Source organism: Nelumbo lutea, chromosome 2 (genome assembly GCF_056320005.1).
Source record: "Nelumbo lutea isolate HS-2025 chromosome 2, American lotus-T2T, whole genome shotgun sequence".
Lineage (NCBI taxonomy): Eukaryota > Viridiplantae > Streptophyta > Magnoliopsida > Proteales > Nelumbonaceae > Nelumbo > Nelumbo lutea.
In genome coordinates this window covers 31,736,001-31,753,990 of record NC_142685.1, presented here as the reverse complement: position 1 = coordinate 31,753,990, position 17,990 = coordinate 31,736,001, and the positions used below count along the sequence as shown (strand labels likewise).

Below are 17,990 nucleotides of genomic sequence, written 5' to 3'. Positions count from 1 at the left end.
AAATGGATTAGGCTGTAGTCATGACTCATGATACTTAGATAGCGTGCAGATAGGTTTGCTTAAAACTCTTGATTCGATTCATCAGTGGTGTTGGTTATGAAGTTCCTTTAGTTGCTGATAAAAAAATTGAAGTTCCTGAAGTTGTGTTCTCATCAGTTGCAAACAATTAAAACATATACAGTAGGATGTTGCTCATAAAAAAGGATTTTTTTTGGTATCCAACCAAAAAAATAAAAAAAAGGATAAAAAAATCATATAATGATACCCATGCTCTACAGCTTATAGCACCCAACAGCAAATAATGATTTGGTAGTTATTGTAATAGAGTGAAGGCTTCAAATGGTTGATCATCATTAGTAATATTTCTGGGCTTAGAGTGGTTAGAAACTGAAAGCTTTCAGTTATTTATTTCCAATTCCTGTGGAATGTTAATGTTCATTGCGATTTTACAAGGATTACAGTGAGAACGAGTGGATCAAATAGTTAGATACTCTACAGAAGAGATTATACAAAATGGGTCCTTCACATTTGCTGACATATTTCCTCTACATTGTTTCTAATTATTTAACCATGTTGGAAATGAGATGCACATTTGGAATTCTACAACATGTCTTGTCTCCAAGGCTAACGAGTGATATATTTGACTGGGAAACTGAGGAACTGAATTAGATAGCAGATAGTGACGGGGAAGCAAGGATGGAGTGTTTACAATGGGTTCTTTTTGGTTTTTACTAGAAGTTAGTTGATGGTCAGGGATGCAGTAGACGTGCTTTGGAAGTGGATCTGGAAAGTTGGGAAACCATCTAAGGTTGCCCTTTTTATATGGACCGCTGTATGGAACAAAATCCTCACAATTGATTGAAAGGAATGGAGCTGCAGATCCATTCTAATGGAAAATGTGGAAACAATATTTGATTAGATGGGCCAGCCAATGGAGCGGCTTTGCTGGATTTGAGCATCGCCACTTAAACAACCACTGGGAACAAATTAAAAGTGTGACTGTGTCAGTGCATCAGAATTATGTGAATATGTATATAGAAGTCTTACTTATAAATCCCTTCTTCAAGGGATGTATAATTGTATATGCTTCTTTTTGAGGGGTCTCCTTCCCCCTTATACAATGTTTTAACTTAAAAAAAAACTACTTGACCATGTTAAGCTTCATCGTTGTCTGCGTAACCATGTTCTGTTGGAACTGGGATCTCACTGTTAAGTTTTTCTATAGATTATGTTATCTATTAATAGATTTTCTGATTCATAAAAGCCGTACTAATTACCTAAATTTCTATATATTTTGCTGAAATTGAGTTCCGTATGGCTTCTTTTTGTAATTCTGTTGAAAATGTTATTTTGTAGTTTCATGTTATATTTTGAATATCGTAATTTTTGTCGCCTTAGTAGTTTGCCCATCCCTCTCCCCAAAAAAAGGGTAAATTACAAAGACCTACAAATACCCCTTTCTGTTAGTTTTCTGTTAAAATTTGCCGTTACAATAGCGGCGATAATTCTTTTTACCTGAGATTCCTTCACATTTCTCTCTCTCTTTCCCCCCAGCCCCCAAATTTCTTTTCTTCCCCTTCTCCATTCTCTCACTCCCCTTTTTTCTTCATGCTTTCCTCTTGTTTTCCGTTCCTCCCGGCCATAACCACCACAACTCCTTGCAGCGGTAAATGGTAACAAAGTTGACCAACAGGAGAATACAATTTCTTCTGTAAGAGCCATCTTAACCTTATTATTCGACCATGACAAATCCAAGACCTCACCGTATGGCTTCTTTTTGTAATTCTGTTGAAAATGTTATTTTGTAGTTTCATGTTATATTTTGAATATCGTAATTTTTGTCGCCTTAGTAGTTTGCCCATCCCTCTCCCCAAAAAAAGGGTAAATTACAAAGACCTACAAATACCCCTTTCTGTTAGTTTTCTGTTAAAATTTGCCGTTACAATATTTTTTAATTTTTATATTATTTTTGTAATAATTATTCGGACAATTAGGAGAAAACACTGTTCATCTGCACAAACAAAACAATAGCGGCGGTAATTCTTTTTACCTGAGATTCCTTCACATTTCTCTCTCTTTCCCCCCAGCCCCCAAATTTCTTTCTTCCCCTTCTCCATTCTCTCCTCCCCTTTTTTCTTCATGCTTTCCTCTTGTTTTCCGTTCCTCCCGGCCATCACCACTATGCCATGGAACTCATGCAGAGGTTTCTCAGATAACCGAAAGATTATTCCAGGTAAAACGATACAAACTGATTCTGACATTCTACCTATACTCTTAAGTTTATTATTCGACCATGACAAATCCAAGACTATGCCATGGAACTCATGCAGAGGTTTCTCAGATAACCGAAAGATTCTTCCAGGTAAAACGACACAAACTGATTCTGACATTCTACAGAGGAGCTAATTCAGATGAATTATTCACCGTATAGTATATACATATGAAGGAACAATATCTGCAATATCATCCTCATTTGTTCTCTCGTCGGAATCAAATTACCATTCTGAGTTCGGGAATTGGAGATTGCGAAGTTGAGAGATGGCATAGGAGTGGAAATCGAGAGCTGAGTTGTGGAGAATAAGGCCCGGTTCGATCGGTCATCCTCCAAATCGAGCCACGTGTCTCTGCTCTTTGGTGGCCACTCGTCGAAGAAGTGGCGAAGAGGTTGCTGGGGTTCCTCTTCTCTCTCCATCTTCTCCGGCCTTTTGGATTTGAAGTCGGCACCCAAAACAAACAGTGCTGCTCTTGCTGCTGTTTTTGCTGTTTCGAAATGTCAGTAAGGCTTTGCAACTGCGGCTGAGAGTAGTCACCTTGTCAAGCAGAGCAACTCCTCTGTTTGGATTGAACTAGCGATGCAAATCGCCACGAATTATCAACCGATGAATCCGATGCACTCCTAGCAGTCCCATAAGTTTCTGAAAAGAAAGCACGCTCATCCACCTCTCCCTTCAATCCATGAAAATACCTGTTTCTTTTTGTTCAGATAACCAGAGAAAAATTAGTATACTATAGTTGGGTTTTCAAGAGGACTGAGCCGTTAGTTTTGTGGGATGTTGTAATAAGAATGGTGTTGGTGATTGGTTTCAGCAGCAACTGACGAAGAGAGTGAAGGAAGGGAGTAAGAAGAGGAATTTGCAGAGGAGTTGTTGGTAATGGCAGAGGGGTTTATGGGTATTGATGAGATTGTTGTAGAGGTGTTTGCCGTAATAACTTCCACAGGCTTTCTTGAACGGTTTCTACCCGTGCTTGTGTCTCTTGCAGTACTTTGAATCTGGGCATGCTTCTTTCGATCATCTCCATTTCTTTCCATCCGTTCTCCTGCATCTCCCTGGTTCGGGGTCTGCTTTCCTGCCAAAACTCATCTGAGAACAGCCCCATGCATTGAAAAATCGACTCAAGACAAAGGTAGTATGGGAATTAAAAAATATTGTAGCTGCGGATTTCAACGGAAAGTTAGCAAGTACAGGGATCTCATAGTTATAGTACAGGGGGTTTTTGTGCAAAACAAAGTATAGGGGTCTTTGTCACAGACCCCATAGTACGGGAGGGTTTTGTTATTTACCCCCCCCCCCCCCCCCCCCAAAAAAAAAAAGAAAAAGAAAAAAATGAGCCATGTGTAATTTTTTTACTGATAAAAAAAGATGCTCATCAGGTTATTTATGAAAATGTGGTTTCTTCATTCACATGAATTTTGTGTGTGTTATTTTAAGACATGCACTCGTAAGCCTTTTAGGTGTTCTATTTCCTAAGCTGCAATTTATGATAAAAGCTAGTTGGTGGTTGCATATCTGCTGAAAATATGAATTAGACCACTACATTGTTGGCCCTGAATATGAGGGTTTAAATTGCAAGAAAAGGTTGTTGTGAAAGCATTAGAATTTTCATATATCCTGAAGGTTAAGAAGGAACATGTCCACCCATTGGTTCACCAAAATTGGAATGGATATGGCGGTCTGGTTTTTCTAAGTCGTCAGATGGAGGAAAGGGAAGGGGAGAAAAGTCGTTTTGAGCATGCTGAGAGTTGCTGCCCCTTGCTAGATAAAATGGTTGTGGCTCTGGAAGGTGCTCTAGATATATCTGTTGGCAATGATTAGCAGTTTCAGGAGTAGGCTCTGAAAAGGTTCTGCTAGTTAGTGAAGAAGTGAGGAGGCTTCTGATCAAAGGGGAGTGCTGTTTGATGGAGAATGCTACTAGAACTTTCGAGCTTGCTCTTGTTGGTGCAAGAGAGAAGCTTATCATGTGGTGTGGCTCGTCTAGAAGTGGAAGTGGTTGTGTCTTTGGTCTCAGATTGCAAAGAATCAGGTATATACACAACTAACCAACTGATGGTGGCTCAGTTGAAGGATCTCTGACCCGTCGGACTAAAGACCTGGGATCAAATCCTGCTGCAACCAGTTGGGTGGGTGGGGGGGGTGGTTAAGGGAAGGGGATGGGCTACCCCCGTTGTGTAGCAAAAAAAAATAACATAAAACAAAATGCACACCTGAGCTCAGCCATGGACACATGGATGGGAACGAGGTAAATCCTGATCACCACTCTTCTCCAATTCTTGATTTAGGTACAGGAGGATTTGGGCAGATCTAGAAATTATTCTCAGCCCTTAGAGAGGATCAATCTTCAAACAGGAGTTCAAGGCATTAAAAATCATCATATCACCAAAGTTTCCTTGCGTTTAAGGAGCAAATTATATGGCTCAGGCCTGATTGGCAAGTCCAAGAAGGTATACAAGAGGAAAAGTTTGTAGGAGTAGCTTGTGATCTGGTGGCGTCTTGGTCACTCGAATGCTACTCAGAAGTATAATTCAGCATTCGATGGTGATTCTGATTATATGACAAGGGCAGGTGGCAGTGGGGTGTAGCAAGTCCAAAGGAGAGTATCTGTTTCTGCAGTTGAGGAACAGCTAACTGATTTGGCATTATAACCAGGAATTTATTTGGTATCTGATGGAGGGGAATGGAACTGGTGAAATCTTGGCAACTCTTAAGCTGAGAAGCGATTCAAGCGAAAAATCAGTGAAGAATTTGGACAATTGCTTGGAGAGGAAAGGGGAGGAGGTAGTGTTGGACCAATAAGAAAAGGGTGTAGTTTTTAGTAATAGATGACAGCTCAAGTAGAGAAAAAGATGCTTTAGAAGGTGATTGAAAGAAGTCAAAGAGCTTGGGCCTGTTCTTTCTGAGTCAAAATCATGGAGTAACTGGGCAGGTTTTTTTTTTTTTTTTTTGATAAATTAACTTGGCAGATTGTTGGGGGTCTTATTTAGGAGGAAATTGAGGTTTAGGCTTCTGAAGCTTTCTGGTGGGGGCAATGTTCGGATTGTAGAATAGTAGATGAAAGGGGGTGTTATAATTGAGTTCAAAGTGGTTTTCTGTAGATACTGTTATGAACGGTTCTGGTGATAGGTTTAATGTTTTGCCTCCAAACAACAATCTAAAACCATGGGAAACTTTTTTACTTTATTGCTAAGTGCTCTATAATCTGAGGGAAGGCCCTTACCATTAGATGCCAGCTAGTGATTCTCACGTCCAATATCTCAGAGGGTTCTCCTGGGTAGGACAAGACCATCTACAGGACCTGTTGCTGTTAGGAAAAATGATCTCTTATTAAGTTGAAGGGGGCTAGAAGAGCTAAGGGCAGACTGAAAAGTAATTGGGTGGAAATAATAATAAAAAATGATTTAGGTGATGTTACGGAAGATATATTGAAGAGATGGCAAGTTTTTAAGGGTGAGGATTATTTGGTTAAAACCGAAAAATTGAACTGAAAATTTCGGTTTTCAGGTTTAGAAAATTGGTTAACCGAAAAAACTGAATTAATCAAATTTTATCAACATATAATACATATATAATATGTATAAAATATATTATATTGTATTATATTATGTATTAAATATATCATTTATTATATACATTGTATAATATATATATTTCAATATATAATATATATTAAAATATATATAGTGTTGAAATTCGGTTTTAACCGAAAATCGAACTGAAAATTTTGATTTCGGTTATTTTAGTTTTTAATATTTCGATTTTTCATTTAAAATTTTGATTTATTCAGTTCGGTTTTTAACCCATTTATTCACTCCTATTTTAATAAAAAGAACAATTTTCTAAGATGGATACAGAATTGGACAGGGAGTCCATAAATCCGAATGTTTGGAAGTCAGACAAGCTGCGTATATACGTGTAAAACAAGAACAGCCAAGGAGTAAATGCTGAGTTTGGATAAATGGCTTCAGGGGATTAGCTCAACAGAGATATACATTTACATGTCTGTAAATGTAACATGCATCACTTTTATGATGGTTGTACAGGTTGTCGCTAGTCTTTATAAAGGAACTTCTGTTCGTCTGTCCTTGCTTTGTCACGGACGATTCTTTTCTGCACTCCAAGGGATTTAGAGTTTGGTTTCTCTCACAACTCAGTCTCTCTCTCTCCCTCTCTCCAGTTTACTTTGTTTTATTTTTTACTCGATTTTAGCAACGTCGCTTACCTTTTGTCTACTGCTTTTGGGGATATACTGCATTGGCCAGGATCAACAGTTCTTTGATTGCTTTCATGAAGTTGGGTGACTTGAGTTACAATTTGTAAGATAGGGTTACGGTCAACCCAAGTAGTAGCTTTTCTCAACTTGTCTGACTCATGGTAATGAAGGTTTGAGTAAGAATATGTTACAAGTTTGATAGTCAAGAGGTTTTTTATGTTTCTAAGTGGCAACGTGCCCCTGTTAATGGACATCAAGAATGGATGATTGGGCTATCAATATTCAAGAACCGTCAATATAAGGTGAGCCTGGTGAGGAGGATGTGGAGTTCGGATTAAGAGCAATACTAGAAATCATAGATTTGTGGAATTCGCCAATATGCCTGGTTTTGTTTTTCAAACTAAAACAGCTTACAGATCAGTCTTTTGATTGGTTTTGCTTTATTTGATCACTGTTTTTTGTTTAATAAAACAATGAAAATCATACATATTGGCCAACACCCGGAGCGTTATGACTATATGTCTATGTTCATTGGGTTTGGTAACCACACTTTTTGTGCAGCAAAACAACTGAAGTACTGTCTGCTTGCTAAATCAAAATTTGGACTCACTCACTTTAACTCAGTATTGATTCGGTGTTCTTATTTTTATTTGTAACTACTAACTAATCATATAGCTGATGGCTGATGTTTATGATCTTTTTACGACTATTACGACTCGTAAAAAGATTGGTAACCACTAACCACATCAATCTTTTTATGCATCTCCTAAAACCCTAGGTCTTATCTACTAATTACGACTATTAATTTCTCATTCAGACCTCATTTTTGGCTGATATTTGTGTACCCCATTAAAGCATGCATTCTGTTGAACGCCAAGCATCTCTTTCTGACTTCTACAATCTTTTGGGTACGGGTGATCATGAGCCAGGCTGGGCTTTGCACATATGATAAGGGTTATAGCTTAGGCCTGGGCCTATATTCTAATACATAAAATATTGCAGTTGTATAATGTTTTATATTGAATAGTATTATATATATATATATATATATATATATAATTTATGTCCTGTTTTTTCATTGAAATTATATATATTTTTCATGGTTTTTAAAAACAAACTGGTGATCTAACCGGTCAGGGTTCTGGTTATCAGTTCGAACGGTCTGACCGTTTGACCCGAACGGACGGTCCATTCTGACAAAAAAAATTTAAATATTAAAAAATGGTAAAAACCGTTTGAACGATTCAAATGATTAATCAGCTAGTTCAGCGGTTTGCTGACCAAAATCAACAGTTTTGGGGAAAAAGCGATTTCGAAAGAAAACAGAACCGATCAGATGACCAATTCCTAATTTTTCTGGCCCGACCATCCAGTCCGGTCCGGTTTTGAAAACAGTGATATTTTTAGTGAAACCGGAGATTGTGCTACACAACGCAAGGGGTAAAGCACGACCCCAAATATCATAAAAACAAATAAAAGCAAGAGGGCAAGGCAATCCAGAAACACTTAACTAGCTTCGAAGATAGATATTCAAGTTCTACCATTTTAAATCCATAGTGCAATGTCTCAACTCTCTAGAAGGCTATACGGCTATACCTAGAGCACTGCTCCATCAGCCAATTCTACCAGGTTTTTACATTACATTTCTTTACAGAAGAGAAAAGGACATTTTTTTGGATAGATGAAAGACAAAAGACTTGAAGTCTCACATATTTGCCAGGAAACCCATCTGCTGCATTCTGAGTCTGAGCATTCTGTATTTATGTGGGTAAACTCTCATTAACATAGGGTCCTACAGTAGCATTAATTCAAATATGTATAGAAAAAAAGACCCAGAAGCCGTTGTAGATATGATAGATTTCATTTTTCCAGGATTTGGTGCAAGACAACATACACATTGGTTCAATTCAACACAAAATAGAGCTCAAATGCAGTAGTTCAAAGGAAGAGGCTGTGTTTGGTTGCAGTACAATCTTATTTGCACTAGCACAAACACAAGAGAGTGTAAATAAAAAGAATGAAAATTCTGATTTAGTTTTCTTTTAAGTTTATTTCATTCTATTTCATGTTTTTTTTTACTTAATTTATACTGCAATCTAACAAAATAAGGTAAAATTTGAAGCAAAAATATATCAAAATTTGCACCCAAATCATTTGCATTACCATAATTTTATATCAGTGCAAATTTATTTGCACTGCAACCAAACACAACTTAAGGTGGCATTTGATAAATCTGAAAAGTTAAAAAGATCTTATTTTGTGTTTGAAATTTCAAAAGAAGCATAGATGCTTTTCTACTTTTTAGAGGCTCTAAATATACAAATTTGTTTGTGTTGGATCAAACTTTCAGTGTCTAAAATTTCATGATTTTATTATTTTACCCTTAGAACAAACTATCTAATAAAGATTATAAAAATTAAAATAATTTATTAAAATCAAAATAATATTAAAAATATGAATAAATTCCAATGAAAAAGTAATAAACTAGTTAATAAGTAATAGAAAATAAAATATGTAATAATTAATAAAAATTGAAGTATTTAATAATTAATATAAATAATGCACACTTCCACTTCAAACATAAATATGGCACAATGACCCTCAATAATAGGCCCTTTAGCATTCAAATCCAGGTCTCCAGCAACAGCTCCGAGACAAGCCCTTCAATGGATCTTTTCGGCAATAGCTTTGAGATAAGTCCTTCAGTTGATCTTTGCGTCGCGTAGTAGTCACAACCTTGGTGTGAGATCCAAGCAGAAATCATGACCAAGGCCTGAAAAGAGAGAGAACGAGAGAAAAAGAAAATGGGGAAGAAGAGAGGGGGGAGAAAGAAAAAAATGGAGGAGAAAACAGATTGTCGCTGCTGAGAGTTGCCGTTGGTTTATTGCTGTGTCAAGTGGAAAAATGTGTGTCTTTTGTTAAGGGTATTTTGGACGGGTTTGAAACGCATATGACCGCATTTAGTGCCTAACCTGGATCTTATTAATTCAGAGTTGAAATTTCATTTCAGACTCAAATTTAGATACACTTCCAAATATCTTTGGCAGTTGAAAAACAATATTTTCAAATTTTAGAAGTCTGAAAAATGTTATCAAACGCCACCTGAACTTCAGATCTGAATACAAATCTTGAAGACTATGCCTTCACCTTTTATGTTTATATGTCTTAAAGCACCCACATATATGGTTGATCACCTCTTTTAATGTGGTTTTCCTTCCTACCCTGAAGTTTCAAAGCTCATGAACTGGGTACCTTCCACCAGGGTTATACTAATTGATCTCCAGCAAGGTTGTGACACCAGCGTTATAGATCTCATTCCCAAACTCTTCCCTTAGGTCTTTTAATTCCTCATCATCTTCATCAATTACTTCCTGCAGAATTATCACCATTCCTATGTGATTAATTAATTCCCCATTACTTCACTAGCTTACCTCATGTGAGGAATAAGATAATTTTCCTTTAGTCAAGTAAAACTATATAGAGAATAAGGATAACTTTCAATTTCTTATAGAATATTGGGCATGGAAAATATCAATTTGCAAATTCAAAATTGAAGCTTGTATTTATCTGCAAAGAGTTGCAGGTGGATGTATAAATGAGTACGTACAATCATGACCCACTAAAACCTAAAATGCGTAGTTGATAGACAACAAAAAATAGTATTAAGGCTGCTTTCGATAAGAGGTTGAAGGGGACTGAGAACTTTTAATTTCTTGGATGGATGACAGCAGCTTGATCAAGAACATGGCAAGAGGAGTTAGGGGCAACTTTTAGATGTATAAAGAGAACAGCTAATGGGATGGCTGACTCGCTAAACATGGAAACAACTTTTTGGGTAGACTAGTATTTCGGGTTCTCTCCCAACTTGTAAAGGGGTTGAGTTCTATAATAATAATATTTGTTATTATTATTGTCATTACTATTATTATTAAATAATATTCTTAATATTATGAAATAACATTTAATAATATTGTTTACATAATAATAATAATAAATGACAATAATGAGGACATTAACGTCATTTCATCACATAGATTCTAGCAAGACATGAAATCAAACCTTATCATTTCACATGTCTTTTCTCTTATTAGATGTTAGAAATAGATGATCTCAAACACCCTTACATCTAGAAAACAGTTTTTAAGTTGTTAGACATCTAAAAAGTGTTATCAAATGCCACCTCATAGTTTCAATTTCGTAAAAGTTTGTTTATAAACCTTGAACTTCAAGTTTAGATGTGCATATTATTTCTTAGAAAGCAAAGTTTTTTTTTTGATAGGCCTATCTAGTGGGAGTCAGGCCAGGAATAGTTGGAGCATCATGTTTATAATTTCTTTTTCTTGGTTATTCTATGACTTTCTTTACCTGTAAAAACAATTTGTAATAAGGAGAAAAAGAAAAATCACAAATTTTAGAACAGCACCAAACGTGCATTGGAAAATGAAGCATCTTTGACTCTTTAGTGGCTTCACTACAAGCTGATGCTGATATGGATTGATTGGCGAGACATTTTGGACATCCACACATCTTTGGCTTCTCATTGGCAAGAAATGTAAAATTTAAATATAGCTAATAAGGACAACTTTTGAACCCTAATATCAATAAAAATAATCCTTTTAATATAATTTCTAAAATAGGTTAACTTATTTAAAAATATACCAAATAAGAGCAAAATCAATGTTCATCTTCTTCCTCCTCCAAACCATCGAATAAATCTCTATCAAGATTAATAAATAACCTTGGGCTCTTCTTCACTACTCTTAATCCTTGTACTTGATGCAGCAACAATTTAAACCTTAAACCCTCAAAACGAAAATTGATAGCGCACCACCTCACATCACCTGTTTTTTTTATTCTAAAATGGAATTTGGGAAATCTCAAATCAAAGACTCAAAGATTGATGATGATTAAATCTACATAAACCGCATTCTTTTTTATATACCCAACAAGAGGAGAAAGAGGAAGAAGATGGCAAAGACAGAGGTGACAGTTTTAGTTCAGATTACAAGTGTGGATTTGGGTGAGGGGGTATGTTTCCTGTTTTCCACGGGGCCAAAGCCTAGTTTCCGGTGTGCTCTAATGACCGATGCCTAGCAAGTTGTAACGTAGAATTTGTATAGAAATGTGGTCTTGTGGGCTTTCAAAATAGAGTGAGGAGAGAGAAAGAGATGATTGTGAGTGGGGTAACATTCTTAGGAGTTGAGATTTCCCAAATTCCATTTTAGAAACCGCTTTTGGGTTGGATTTGGTGGTTTGAAGGAGGAAGGAGATGAATAATGTTTTTACGTTATATATATATATATTTTAAAAGTTACCCTATTCTAGAAATTATGTTAAAAAATTATTTTTATTGATAATAAAACCCAAAAGTTGCCCTTATCAACTATAATTCCAACAAAAATTAAAAAAAGGAGGAAAAAAGTAGACCCTACCTTGTTTAGGGGGTTGTTTTCAGAATGAAACTTCTCAGTTTTAATATTTTTTGTTTTTAAAATATGAAAAAAAAACTAGAGAACATAAAAGCGTCAGTTTGGACCTTTCCATTTTAATATTTAGATATAACCATGCATTTATGCAAATATGTGTATATACGTTCAAGCCTGACTTGGGCTACTTGGGGGTTAGGCTAAGCCCAACTTGAATAATAGAATAACTAGGGGTGGCAACGAGCTGAGCTTTTTAAAAGATGATCGATCTTGTCTCAGCTCGGTTTCAATCGAGCTCGAGCCCAATTCAGTGGCTTGATTATTAAATGAGCCGAGCTCAAACCTATTAGAGCTCGGCTTGTGAGGCTCGCAAGCCAGGTCAAATATATATAATAAAATTATAGAAAATAATATATATAATAAAAATATTATAATTATTAATTATTATGATTCTTAATTTTTAAAATTTAAAATACAATTTTTTATATATATATATATATTTTTCTCAAAATCGAGCTCGAGCTCGAGCCTTATAGAATAGTCTCGATCTGAGCTTGAGTTTGGTACTATTCGACTTAGCTCGAATCGGCTCGAATCCACCCCTAAGAATAACCCAAACAGCTTAGGCATAGGTCCAACTTTTTATTTATTTTTTAATTTTTTTGGTATTCGGTACCCTTCACCATTAATAACTTCCCCCTTCACCCCTTTGCCCCCCAAAGTGAGGGTTGTGGGCCAAAAATCGACTCATGATGAATAATAATGAGCTGGACTAATAACAATTTTCTTTTTGCATCTAGATGGTCATGAGTCCACCCATGATGAATACATAAATAATACTAGAGATGCATCCAAAAGTTTTTTACGAAATTTTGATGTATTTAATAAATTTTGTATCTTTATCTTTATAAACTTTTATTATTTAATTATTATATCATGAATTGACCCATATAGCCTAAAGGTTAAACCATTGGGTTTAGTTTTTGGGTTGGTTTTAAATCATGTATTTGATTTCCTTCATAATAAAAATACTCCTTGTTTATCATATTCGTTGTTGTTTAATACGATAAATATAATATTAGATACATGCCTAATTTATTTTACAAAATTTTGTATTTTTTGTAATATTTAGTATATTTATTTTTTAATTATGAAATCATTGGTTGACCCGTCTGATAAAGATGAACCGGTGATTTATTTTTCATATTGATTTTAAACATAAGTTTTTATATTGTTAAAAATTTTGGAGAAATAGTCGGACCTCATTCACAATTAGAAGTCTGACAAGTGGGAATAAGCCAGAGGCTTATGCATGCTAAATCAATTGTTTGGTGAAATTGAATTTGAAAATTTCGGATTAGTATGATGCATGATTTCTTTCACAAACAGGCAATTAATGAAAGAAATGAATCACACATTCAATCTTTATCCCCCAAATCATTGGACTCTTAAAGCCAGCACAATTCAGGCCAATTGGAAACTGGAACGTCTCCTCTAAAATCATATCTAAGCTTCTCTCTACAGATCCCCGTTTTCTCTTTGATCTTGCTTTATGACTAAGCGTATTAGACAAAAAAACATTCCGATGGAGGGAGATGCTCTCATTCGCTTCTTCGCCAACGTTCTTCCTCGTTGATGACGAAAATGGAGATTGTCGTAGGGAGAAGTTTCAAAGTATAAACCACTGAATTTCGATTTGTAAAGATACAATTCAAAATTTCAAATGCAAGGGATGGAGCGGAATTCCTTTTCCGTCTCTCCCAATATCTTATCAATCAACATTAAAATTTGAAGGCAAAGGCATCACACGATAGCAGAGACTGTCTGGGGGGCTGCAGTGGCACCCCGGAGCTTTCCCTGAAAGCAATAAACAGCCACACCAATTCGCGAGACAGGGGAGGGAGGGTCAGTATGTACCATCTCAACGTTGAATAGTTTTCTTGCTTTTTTGAAGAAGACAGAGTCCTTCTTCCACCTCCTCAAATGGGCCATCAGGAACACTAATTTGTTTTCTCCGGTCAGGAAGAACTGCAGAGTCTTGAGAAGAGGGTCGAAGAGGTGGTCGTGGTAGACTACGTCGGACGCCAATAGGAGATCGAACTCACGGCCAATGGATTCCATGTCCGCACTCTCACCCCACCTGAGCGAGGCGGTTTTGATGGTCCCACAGTGCACGGCCAAGGTACTGGAGTTGGCATCCGCGTTAAACTGGAGGTTGGGGAGGACGTGGGGTAGGTCAGTGATGGTGACATCGGCTCCAAGGATAGCCGCTGCAGCAATGCCTACCAGGCCGGTGCCGGAACCAAGCTCGAGGATGCGGAGACGGCCTTGGTGACCGTCAGATAAGGAGGTGAGGATTGGGAAAAGGGGGTTGTTATTGGGTTGTTGTTTGCATCGATCGAGAAGGCTAACGAGAGTGGTCGCGGCGGGCCAGAGCTGAAAGGAAAGGCCTTCTGACGGAAGTTGCCGAATAGAAACAGTTGAATCGATCGAACTAAGATAGTGGTGTTGCTGTAGTCGATTTGTGTATTTTTCTTCTGCCGCAGCTGCTCTTTCTTCTTCTTTTCCTCCTATCAGGATGGTGAGAGGATTTATGCCCTCATCGTCGTCGCTGTGGGTGGCCATTTTGATTGTTGACTGGGTACGAATTACTGAATGTCGCGAGGCTTGAATCCCTGGTAGATGTTAGAGGCTTTCAGGAGTCTGGATCTGCGCTTAAATTTTTCACTAACTGCATTGATAGTTTAGAAGTTCTTCAACTATGACAGAATGTTCATCGGTATTTTCTCTTGCAGATTTGGCGGACAATCACTGCATAATTGTGTCCGAGAGGAAAAGGAGAAAATGCTTATCGGATCCCTTGGGGAACTCAAAGACCGACACGAAAACAAGAAGAAGGGCGACGATGCAGGTCAAATGGCAGCTCTTGGAAGAGACTGCGCCGGTGATAATGCAGGTAACGAGAAGGCCGGAGAATCTGGGTTTAAGGACCTATTCCATGACCAGATCCCAGACCGGCGATGGGCGGGCGCTTGAGGAGATCAGAGATCGGATCGGAGACAGGCAAATCGTAGAGGAAATGCGGATATGAGACCGGCCACGGAGAGGCGGCCTTCACTTGATTGAGGGCTGAGGGTTCAGGTACTCAACCATGGAAGTTGGAACAGATATTTAGGGCTGAGGGTTCAAGCAATCAATTGCTTGAGGGCAAAGTACCGCTAACTTTATCTAACAACTCTTCACTTCTCAAAGGTTGATATGGTGTAGCGGGGTTCGAAACCGCACTGCGTCTGGGGCTTACCCAGTTACGTGCCAACCGATGAACCGAGTGGTGGGGTTTGGGGTAAAAGTAAAACGAAAAGTCGAAAACCTCAAAACGAAGGGAAAGAGACGATGTGGGCTGGCAGCGGTGGGCTGTGCGTGCCTGGCCCGGCACGACAGAGGTGTAATGTGGGCTATCTTGAAAGTTGAAATATTTTGAAGTGTCTGTCAGAGGTGTAATGTGGGCTGGCAGCGGCACGGCCCACTTTTGCGGGTTGCCCCACTATAGTCTATAGTAGTTCGTGGCAGGCCAACACGCAGGCCTGGGTGGGCTGTGCGTGCCTGGCCCGAAACCCCTTAAAGGGGAAACCCGATACAGTCCACGGCACGAGTCCAGGGGAACTTGTGCCATGCTGCGGGCTTGGGCCGAGCCACGCGTTGGGTTGTGGGCCTAAGCTAGGCCGGGTCACAGGCCTAATCTTTTTTTCATAAGTATTTTGAATACTTTTCAGTTTTTTGTTAAGTAAAAAAGATAAATATTTTAGAAAAAATAAAGAATTAATAAAAAACATTTGAGTGACTTAAAAATATAAAATTGATAACAAAGAAAATTCCAAAAACTTTATTTCATTTGAATTTAATGCCTACAATTAATCACATATGAAGTGAAAAAAATTAAAAATAAAGAATTATAGTGGCATTGAAAAAAAATCATAAATAACTTTTTTTAATAAAATTGAAAAACAAAATTTACAAAAGTTTTAAAAATATTGTACAATTATTGAATATACAATATTGGCTTCAATATTTTCTTTAACTTCAAGTTCCACCATCTCCTTCTCTTTGAAATTGATTTGCATTATCTGCATTTTGGTGAACCTTCAGTTGAATTGTTATGCCCTCCCTGATCTTGTAGTCTGTCTTTAGAATTTAGCCAACCTTTAAAATATATGCACATCTCTAAGTTTCTGTCATTTATGTAGCTTCTCTTGCCGCCCAGTGCCTTAATACTACACTGAAATAAGATTTCAATAGAATTGTGAACACCAAGGGGTTAATAGATTCCATACCATGGTGCCAAGCATGGGATAATTTTTTCTATGCTTTTTCCACCATGCTAAAATATTAAACTTATTTAATTCCTCAAAGCCAAGGGGATCTATTAAACTACTAAAGTTAGCTTCTAAATAAAAATGAAGTTCATTAAATGAATTTGATGATTAAGTGACAACTAATTGCTGTCTTTTATTTATTAATGATCAAACTCTGTCTCTTTCATTACCAGAACTAGTGGTTTTAGTGGTGGATTCATTACGAGTTCTCTTATATCTTAGTATTTGTGATTCATATATACTAGACATTTGAAATAATAAAATTTTAACTTCATGTTTTTTTTTTGTTCCAATATCAATTCCCATATTTTCATAATAAAATTCAAGTAAAGCATTCACACCATCTTTTCTAATTCTAGGTTTGAATATTGCAATGGAAAATTGTTTTTTCAATATTTTTTAATTTAATTTTCATTATGGCCCCGTTTGGTGCATCTTTCTGAACGGGCTGTCGGCTGCTTAGAAGCTTGATAGCATGCATTTTTGTCTTTTCCCATTTGGTTGGGAAAAGATCTAATTGCCAAAAGATGCCGTCCTGAAAAGATGTGCAAAGTTCGTTTTGGGCTATTTTCAGGAAGCTCCAAATGGAGTTTTTCAACTTTTTTAATTGCGTCTTTTGCACGGAAAGACATGTGGCAAGGCACCCCTTAACCAAATGGTCTTCCAGCTACTAAGACCTTAATGCAAAGATTCACATTGTCTTTTGGTAGGGGTGTTCACGGGTTGGGTTGGGTCAGTTTAACACGTTTTGTTCAATTGACCCAATCTGATCAGGTTACTAAACAATCAAACTAAAACTGACCTACCATTAAGAAAAATCAACCCAAACATAAGGGTCGGTTTGGGTAAGTTTATCGGCTTAATCAGTTGGTTTATTAATGGATTCAATGCGACTTGGTCCAATGCATCCTAGAACTAGAAGTCTCAGTTGGAAGTTTGATTTTTGGCCCATTACACACCATGATTAAGGCTGCATTTGCCTTTTAGCATTCATAGATACTCAAAAGACCAATGGGCTTGTGATGCAATATGAAATCTGAATGATTCAGCTATCCAATCTAATATTCAGAACATTGGATGGATAATGGATTGTGATGGGCTGAATGATTCGGCTACAATAACCTCATTTGCTTGTTAATATTTAACTAGTAGTCTAGCAAAATCTCTCCCAAAATGGCTGTTAAAAAAGCTTAAACCCGTAACTGAAATTATTGAACATCATTTTATCCATAAACTGAACTGAACATCACTAATAAAGCCATCTTAGCTTCTAATAAATCTTAAACCTATAATTGAGCACCATTTCAGCCATAAGTTGATCTGGACATCACTAATAAAGCTTAAACCTGTAACTAAACATCATGTCAGCCATAAACTTAACTGGACATCACTAATAAAGCTTAAACTTGTAATTAAACATCACTAATAAAGCCATCTTGGCATCTAATAACGCTTAAATTTGTAACTGAACGTCACTAACTTTTGGATTTAAAAACAAGTAAAGTGTGAAAAAAAAGTCATAAATTGACCATCATGTCATTCAATGATAAAATTTAAATGAAGAATTAATGACAAAAGTTGTTAATTAATCACTAATCCAAAATTTCTTGCAGCCATTCAAAAAGTAAGTGGCCTAATGGACTTCGGAACTTCATGTTTGATGAAGAAATGCTACCAATAACTCAACTATCAAGAAACAAACAAG

The 17,990-nt window shown here is 36.9% G+C and overlaps 1 protein-coding gene and 1 pseudogene across 1 annotated transcript; both read right to left on the bottom strand.

Annotated features, from left to right (window-relative positions):
- Positions 1–2,405: 2,405 nt before the first annotated feature.
- On the bottom strand, positions 2,406–3,310 carry LOC148869653 (growth-regulating factor 5-like; annotated as a pseudogene).
- Positions 3,311–13,572: 10,262 nt separating this feature from the next.
- On the bottom strand, positions 13,573–15,203 carry LOC148869652 (uncharacterized). Its single transcript, XM_088968295.1, has one exon. It carries the CDS (start codon positions 14,535–14,537, stop codon positions 13,716–13,718), a length of 822 nt encoding a protein of 273 aa, XP_088824421.1. The 5' UTR covers positions 14,538–15,203; the 3' UTR covers positions 13,573–13,715.
- Between the last annotated feature and the right edge of the window lie 2,787 nt (positions 15,204–17,990).

Coding starts and splice junctions, on each gene's coding strand:
- LOC148869652 (XM_088968295.1), bottom strand. CDS start 14,537: ATGGCCACCCACAGCGACGACGATGAGGGCATAAATCCTCTCACCATC.